Genomic DNA, 9,369 nt, shown 5'->3' with positions numbered 1-9,369 from the left:
GAATCGTTCCTTATTTGGAAACTAAACGTCGTGTTCCGTATTGAACTGATACGGGACGTGCATTGTTCCGTATTTTTTTATCAATGGGAGAGAAATGCTGCAGATTAGACTGAGACAGGCCGATACGTATAAAACAGAAGGAAACTGCTGCTACTGTGGGAATTAGAAAGCGTTTGGTTATTATTTTAAGTAGTATAAATTTTTAGTCTTAGTAACGCCGTGTGTGCGCAGGCATATCAGCATAACCACCTGTTTGTTACTCCGCTGTTTGAGCAGCGCAGTGGGCAGAGCGCATTGCGCATATTTTTCTGCCCTAGGTTTGAATCCGGCTTAGGGCGAAACTAGAGTAACACAAGCAGGGCCGCCACTATGGGGGCTATGGGGGCCCCCCAGATTTTCTCACTGCCTCCCTACGCAACTCAGTACAGAACCGGGGCTGCATGTCAGCGTGAAGATGTATTATGTACAAATGTTGTTTGCACTATTGAGAAAATTTTTTACATGATGTTCTTTATGCATGTTGTTTTGCCTAAAATATGGTTCTGATTTATTATTATAAAGAATAAAAATAATAAATGTTAAACAGCCTAAATAAAACATTTTGATAATGTTCCTATGACGGTGTAAGTCCCGTTATATTTTTTATAGGTGCCAACCCTAACCGCCTACCCTCCGCTCCCGCTCAGTTATACACCCATACATATACATATATGAGATAACTGATAGAGAAGAAAGAATGTAAGTAATAATAGCTCGCCTGAGACTGTACTACTCCTCCATGCTGTTTTGAACGATATGTTTGAGATGCGCTGCGCTGCGCAGTCTGGCTGCTACTCATTTCCCGGTTGCGTACTATTTTTGACACATTGTGCTACATTGGAATGCGGTTTGGTGTGTCCTGCGCCCCCTGGTGTTCGGTGTGATAAAGTGCTTGATCTAACTTTATGCCCCCCCTCCCTTCTCCTGACAGCAGTGTGTAGTAGTACGGGAATGCGTCTTCTCCGCCGTTGGTGATGCCTCCTGTTTCGTCGGGTCTCGCGTGGGTATCGATGGTTCTTTAGAAGCCGAGCCGCCTTTTTTTTTTTGCCTGGTTTGGTAGAATGAGCTGCTCGGAGATTGATGTGTTGGATCAGGCAAGCTGTCGACCCGAATCGGCCAAAAGCTCGAGGAGCCTTCAGCTCCCTGGCAGAGCATCACCCAGCTACAGGCACGCACCGAGAGTCGCTGCCAACGGCGTGCGTGACATCGAGGACCGCATCTTACGCATGACGGGCTATTATGGCTACTACCCGGGCTATTCCAGTCACAGAAGTAAGTAACACGATTTTGCTCCAACGTGGCTGGGTTTCAATAACAAATCACCACTGATTAGTCTGGCGTTCTCACGCCTGGTGTTCCTCTGCGCGTTGGCACGGTGGCACGGTGGCACGAATGACATCCAGTACACTGAAGAACTGTAGGATGTACTGTTATATTTAGACTTACACTGATGCTGTTTGCACATGGGGGGTTTATAATAAGGCTTATTTGTAACCCAGAATGCGCCACTCGTTGGTGTGCACTGGAGGTGAATAACAGGCATAACTTCTTGCCAAACTTTCGACACTCTATGCACAAGTGATGATTCTTTCATTTATTCATTTTTACTCATTGCCTTGTCCTGATCAGGGTCCCTGAAAAACACTTGGTGCAAGATAACACCCTGGACAGGGCGCAAATTTATCAGTCATGCACTTACACCAATTTACAGTAACCATTCCACCTTCTGCATGTTTGCAGAAACACAAATACCAGTGCCTGACTAGGTGTGTGGACAGAGTCCATACAGAGCTAGATATTTTAAAGCCTGCATTAACATTCCATCTATAAATGACCTCTTCTGCTGCTCTTTCATTGCTCCTGCAGTATAGTACCGCAAAGATTCTAGTTCATTGACGAATAGTAGGATTAACAAATTTCCTGTTTACATTATGCCACATATTATTTTCTTCATATTTTTAATATCTTTCTATATAATTTATGCTCATCAATTTGTATATTTATTCGTTTTTTACTATCAGCTCCTGTCTAAATAGAGCAGTGGTGGATTCAGCAGCACACTGAACCAGTGAATGAATAGCAAAATTACACCCTGAAAGAGATGCCAGTCCACTCAAGGCCACTGCATACTTACGCATTAACTCACTGACTTCACTGCATGTGTTTGGGAGATAGATGGAGTTCCTGCAGGAAACGTAGACAAAGTGAATGCTAAAATTGCCACATACAGTGACCAGAAGCATGGATCCACATTTTTGTATGACATTTATTGACCATTAATGAGCGACATATAACATGAGGTCAGTGAATGACCTATGGAGGTTCATCAAACTGATAGATAGGGTGGGGGTGTGACAAAGGACAACCGTTTGTGCTAAAGTAAATAAATGTATATCCACTAAGTGGTTTTGTCTGGTAGATGTAGTACAAAATGCATAATTAATATATACATACAAGCATTGCATCAGAATGGCAAAAAAAATTATCTAATTGGCTTTGACTGGAGCACGGTTGTTGCTAAAAATGAGCTGGTTTGAATATAGAGAAACTGCTGATATCTTGATTTTTTATGCAAAGTCTTTAGTGTTTACAGAAGGAAAAGCCATTCAGCAAGTGGCAGTTTTGCAGGCAGTAACGGGACATTTCAAAGAGAATGTCTAAAGGAAAGACGTTGGCAACCTAACCAATCACTCGTTACAAACCCAATAAGCCAAAAAAAAAAACATAATAATTGCATACTTGGTCCTTAAGATAATTGTGAGAGTCCTAAATCAGTACAGTACATGAGTGTACATTTCTCTTTCAGTGGGAGGAAACAGATAAGCCTATGCACATAAACACCACTTAGAAGTGTGTTGTATGTTTTATTGGCCGCATAATAATAATATTGAATTAAATTTGAATATGAAACCAGATCTCCACCAATGTGGCTTAAACTCAATACACAGCATTTTGGGTTGAATGGTATGTTGTGCTTTGTATACGTTTATTTCCATTGTATTAGTGAACCATAAAAAAGAAGTATTGAAAGGCAGGGAAAATGTTAAGGCAACTGCAAGCCCTTTTATAACCAAGGTCATGACTGGCTCGATATATTCAAGTATTTTTATTTTAAAACATTTTTGTGATACTTTTTACAGAATTTATAATCAAATCTTCAGATCTGATGTATTTAAATCCTCTATCTGAGTATTGTGAGGATAAAAATATGTTGTGTGTGTTTTGTTTAATAATGCTGGACTGACTGGGTAGTAATGCTGCACCCTCTCCTTTGTGTTACTCAGGCTTTGTGCTGCATTGCATTAGTGCCTTACCAGTACACTATATTTAAATTATTAAAAATTCACCAAACTATTGGGGCTTGGGGAATAAGATCCTCCTTTTCCTGTCAAGGTTATGAGTTGCATTGTGTGTTTAAGTGAGTTCAGGTGTGTTTTTCACAAATACTAATCACAACACATCTTAGTGTGTTTGGTCACCAGTTTTGTATTAAACTCTAGCAGCAAAATAAAATAAACTACTGGACAATGTGTGATTGGTAGTATTCAGAAGCTATAAGAGTTCCAATAATATGACAACAATCATTGTTAACCAAAATGATCAACCCACTAAGGTCTGGATTCAACATCCCAGACGTTCTCTATTAAAGTCAGGTCTGGTGATTGTAAGGGCTAGTCAATGGCATCAATGCCTTTGTTATCCACTACTGCCTACACACTCCAGTCACATGGGGCTGGGCATTGTCCTGCACCAGGAGGAACCCAGGGCCCACTGCCCCAGTGAAAGGTCTGACAAAGGCTTTGAGGGATTTCATCACAGTACCTAACAGCAGTCAGGGTACCACTGGCTGTCAGGTGGAGGTTTGTGTGAACTCTTTCGCATCTGTCATATATGCTCTGTGTGAACCTGCTCCAGTGGCAGACCTGTCAATCTGGTGTTCTTTGGCAAATGCTAATAAAGCTGCTTGGTCAATAAAGCTGGTCAAAACATGCACACCAGTAGCCAGTGTGTGAAATTGGTACAAAAATCTAAGCATGCCGTTAACATGTACCTTTCTCAACCTTTTACAAATGAGTAAGACAAAATTTCATGAAAAAAATTTAAATCATTACATATTTTATTTGATGTACTACGGTTTGACTTACCTATTCCTATAGATATTATTTATTTATGATAATATGTATATGAGGCCATTTTAGAAGTGTCTGTGAATACAATGGGCTTTTACATATTAAAACCTAACATTCACTTGTAAGTGACATGAATGCAACTGAATTATTAGAACACGCTCCTTTTACTGTGGGTTTATAGGGAAGAAAGCTGGGCCAAAGATATGCCTACAGAACCTTAGATTAGTAATTTGATGATGTATAAAGTTCTATAAAATCTTTCTGGTGTGGCCTTCTAACTACCTGCTAGAAGCTTCAGAAACATGAATGACAGTCAAGCAAGCTTTACATTGCTATCAGTTTCTCCACTAGAAAGAACTGCACTAAAAAACCCACTTACACGTTTTAGCACTAGTGTATTAATGTACTTCATTTATCAGCAAATGTATTTCTTTATTTCTAAAACAGAATTTTATTTTTAGTCTCAGCACGGACAGCCTAGCCATTATGAAGTGCACTTGTCACTGTTGGTCAGAAGCCCGAATAAAATAAGGAGGGTTGTGTCAAGAAGGGCACAAGGTTTACAGACCAGAATGATCCACCGTAGTGATTCCTAAAAATACCGGAGCAGGTAAGAGAAGAAAAAAAGAAACAATGCACTTGTCTGCAGTATTTTTTGCTGTTTCTAATGGGTACGTTGCCTGTCTACTCAGGGCCAATGGAATTCTGTTCAGTTTATCCTCTGGTTGGGTGCTCTGTAGGTTTTTTTAAATAGTATGTTTATTAAGGCTGCACTGTTAACTCAAGCACTATGTGTAGCGAACAGACAGTTGGGTAATGTGCACCATAATTAAAATATCTTACAACCTGATGAAAAGTGAGGGTTAAGCTTGGACATATAAGACATTCCATGTCTGATCTTGTAACTGATATGGGTGTAACGGATATAAGTGTATGGGGTTGCCCCCCAGAGGAATGTGTGCAGTATAATCTGTAGGGTTGCTATTATAATCATTTGACAGACTAATCCAATAGACCCCCACTCCAGACCAGTCCAGTTTTATTTTGCACCTTGGGCTCTTGTGTACTTGGACACATCTTCATCTTTCCTATTTACCGAATCCAAACTTGTGTACATTTTGTAGTGCTTTACTGATTTGTTTTTTAGTAATGCTGCACCGTATAGTTTGCTGTGTATTTACTCATCCTATTTGCTGCATTGAGGCAGGGGTGGCAGTCACCACTCCTGAAGGGCCACAGGACTGCAGAGTTCCGCATACTGTCTCATTTGGTGCATCTGATTCAGCTTATCACGTCATTACAGAGTCATCTTAATAGGGCTTCAGACACCCAGAATGTGAGTTTAAAACATATGAACTGCTGCTTCACATAGGTGTTGGGTAAGTAAGATGACCAGTGTTATACATGGCGCTGTGTATTTTATAATTTCTGTAAAACTTACACTTTAAATATTGGTTCTAATGGGGAACCGCATCAGTTTTGTGATACTAGTTATTTAGCACAGGAGCCTGTCATGTTATCATTTGTTAACAGTACATATTATGGTGAGGTGCAATTGGAAGCAAGTTATGTCTATATAATAACTAGCAAAGATCCCAGCTTATTGTTTTTGGATGATGTTATATAAGTTTAATACTACACTGCCTTAAGCTCATTGTACCATGTTATACCCATGAGTGTCTGCACCACTGATTCTTCTTTTGTTCTGAAGGTTTCCTATTGATAACGTTTGTCTTTTGGATCATGAAAAAGAATAGACCTCAGAGAGAAGGGTAGAGCTGGGATTATCAAATGGGGGCCAGATCTGACCCTAACATGTTTTCTTTTTTTCTTTTTTACTGGTCTTAACCTACACTGATCAGCCATAACATTAAAACCACCTCCTTGTTTCTACACTCACTGTCCATTTTATCAGCTTCACATACCATATAGGAGCACTTTGTAGTTCTACAATTACTGACTGTAGTCCATCTGTTTCTCTGCATGCTTTGTTAGCCCCCTTTCATGCTGTTCTTCAATGGTCAGGACTCTCCCAGGACCTCTACAGAGTAGGTATTAATTGGGTGTTGGATCATTCTCAGCACTGCAGTGACACTGACATGGTGGTGGTGTGTTAGTGTGTGTTGTGCTGGTATGAGTGGATAAGACACAGCAGCGCTGCTGGAGTTTTTAAACACCACACTGTCACTGCTGGACTGAGATTAGTCCACCAACCAAAAATATCCAGCCAACAGCTCCCTGTGGGCAGCTTCTTGTGACCACTGATGAAGGTCTAGAAGATGACCATCTCAAACAGCAGCAATAGATGAGCGATCGTCTCTGACTTTACATTTACAAGGTGAACCAACTAGGTAGAAGTGTAATAGAGTGGACAGTGAGTGGACACAGTATTTAAAAACTCCAGCAGCGCTGCTGTGTCTGATCCACTCATACCAGCACAACACACACTAACACACCACCACCATGTCATTGTCACTGCTGAGAATGATTTGCCACCTAAATAATACCTGCTCTGTGGGGGTCCTGAACATTGAAGAACAGGGTGAAATCAGGCTAAAAATTTATGTAGAGAAACAGATGGACTACAGTCAGTAATTGTAGAACTACAAAGTGCTTCTATATGGTAAGTGGAGCTGATAAAATGGACAGTGAGTGTAGAAACAAGGAGGTGGTTTTAATGTTATGGCTGATCGGTGTATATGCTATCAGTTTTCAGTTCAAATAAAATGAAATGGAATCGGTCCAGATTACTGCCCTATTATCTAGAGCCACCAAATGTATAAAAATACAGAGAATGTTTTGCTCTGTTATAATAATAAATAAATATGAGTTGCCCATTATTTAGGCCATTAGTAATCAGATGATATATGAGGGCAGTTTAATTCCTCTTCCAAATGCATTGATCTGAAATTTTATAGGCAGCAGTTTGAAAAGTGGCAGTGGCTTGTTTTATTTGTCACCAACAAAGCAGATGTTAGCCCACACCCTCCCAAACTGGTACGTATTGTATAATAGAACAGAGACAGCTTGTAAGCAAGAATCTTTCCAGTAATTGGGAAAAGTTGGCACAGTAACGTCAATCCACTGGACACAGTTATTACGCCCCTTGACCCCATGTCTGCGTGGGTTTCCTCCCATAGTTCAAAGACATGCAAGTGAGATGAATTGGAGATACAAAATTGTCCATGACTGTGTTTGACATTAAAGCCTTTAACTGATGAATCTTGTGTAACCAGTAATTACCTGTCCTGTCATAAATGTAACCAAAGTGTGTAAAACATGGCGCTAAAATCCTAATAAATAAATAAATTACCCCCCTTGAACTTTACTAATCTTTACAGTGATACTCTATGGGCAGCACTTGGAAAATGGTGGTGGCTGGCCCTCAACCAATATTTCAAATATGTCAATACGAAAATAAGTTACAACACAAACAACAACGAAGGACTAAAGTATATGCTTCCAACTTTGCAGCAACAGTTTAGGAAAGTTCCTTTCCTGTTCCAGCATGACCGTGCCCCTGTGCACAAAGCAGGCTCTATAAAGACATGAAGAAAATCTTGGTTTAAAGAAACTCCAGTTGCCTGCACAGAGCCTTGACCTCAGCCCCACTGTACAGCTTTGGAATGAACTGGAACATCAATGAAGGCTTTTATGAGGGCCCAGCTGTACAAATGCTCTTTTGATCCTCACAGATATACTTCAAGGTCTTAGAAGAGTGGCTGTTGTTATATCTATTTTAATACCATTTATTTTTTGAAGTGGGATGCCCACCAGGCTCGTTCAGGTGTCCAAATATTTTTGGCCAGTGCAAGTTGTTTGGCCATGTGTAAAAATACAACAAAATGTCTTGTATTTTTACTCAGGTTGCTTTTTGTGCAATAGTGAGTGGCAGTGGTGCTATGTCATTTTACAGCACTGTTAAATATCATTTTTTTCCCCTAAAATACTAAAATATTGGCTTCTGCTACATCATGTCTGTATTCAGTTCCCCACTTTTCTGCAAGGCATTAGTGCTATGCTCAAGTGCACCATAATTAAAACATTTAAAACTGACACAATGACAAACGGATAGGCCAAGGGTCAGACAGAAACTGTGCAACCAGAGCTTTTTGATTTAGGACATGTGTTCCCTCTGACAGCTCTTTAGAGAAATGAAATTGCATTTAGCTCATATATTGTTAGAACTCATTTTGTATTATAAGGTGAAAGCTGAAGTGGAAAATGACTTTCTGACTGCAACCAGACATTTTTTCTTTACATTATTTAATGAACTGAATTCATTATTATAGACATACCTTAATTTAAGTGGTCATAGTTTAGTGTCTTTGGGGCTTTTTATTCTAAAATTACACCCACTCGTCATAGCTATTTAAGTCTGACTCGCCAGTTATACACATTACATTACTGTGGAAAGCTGGAAGTGTTATAATTGGAAATGAAGGAATAGACATGGTGTTGTTTACTAAGGGTTTGTGTAACTATAACCATTTATATGAGTGGCCTGACTTTACACAATCACATACATTTCATTTACATGTGCTCACAATAAATGTGTGACATTATAAGAAATGTGTGTAACATTCATAAATCCATCTGTAGAAAATGTATAAAGCAAAAAGAACATGAGAATGAATGTGTATATTTATATGGATTTACAGAAGTTACAGGTTTAAATTTATGTTAAAAATGTAAATTAAAACAGGCACAGCTGGCAATTGTTTTTCTCCAACTTTTTCCAGCTTTGTTTACGGAGAGCCACACATTATCCCTCGAATCTGTGCAGGCACTATCAATCAGCCAGCAAAGATCATAATTGCACCAGTTATGAGAAACCCTGGTCCGGCTCATCCTACACTAAACAACAGCCAATCGTTGTTTATGTAGCTTCTCAGCCCAGCCGGATGGCAAAGCTGAGATTCGATACAATGTATTGGAAATCCCAGCTCTGGTGTGCTAGCATATTTTACCGCTGCGCCACCTGAGCGGCCTAATCAGAATCTTTTTAATAAAGAAATTGGTCAGTTTTATAAATGTATTTACTTGCCTTTCAGTACTGTTTTTCAAATAGTTTTGCTGATATGATTTGTCATGAAAAAGTTTCAGTTTGAACAAAAACAAAAAAACAAAATAGAAACGTTTACTAGTGGGCTCAGACATTTGGCCCCCACTGCATACTGTATTGTGAAAGTGTATCTTG

General features: G+C 39.6%; 1 protein-coding gene across 1 annotated transcript in view; it reads left to right on the top strand.

The window, feature by feature from the left end:
• The first annotated feature begins 1,100 nt into the window (after positions 1–1,100).
• Positions 1,101–9,369, top strand: part of slc35f4 (solute carrier family 35 member F4) — a 38,361-nt gene continuing 30,092 nt past the window's right edge. The window contains exon 1 of the mRNA XM_063007451.1: positions 1,101–1,311. Coding sequence (XP_062863521.1) covers positions 1,101–1,311 — 211 coding nt within the window. The remainder of the gene's footprint in view (positions 1,312–9,369) is intronic.

The sequence above is a fragment of the Trichomycterus rosablanca genome, chromosome 13 (assembly GCF_030014385.1).
Source record: "Trichomycterus rosablanca isolate fTriRos1 chromosome 13, fTriRos1.hap1, whole genome shotgun sequence".
NCBI classification, from domain to species: Eukaryota; Metazoa; Chordata; class Actinopteri; order Siluriformes; family Trichomycteridae; genus Trichomycterus; species Trichomycterus rosablanca.
Note: the sequence above shows the minus strand (reverse complement) of the source record. Positions and strands in the feature narration are given on the sequence as shown.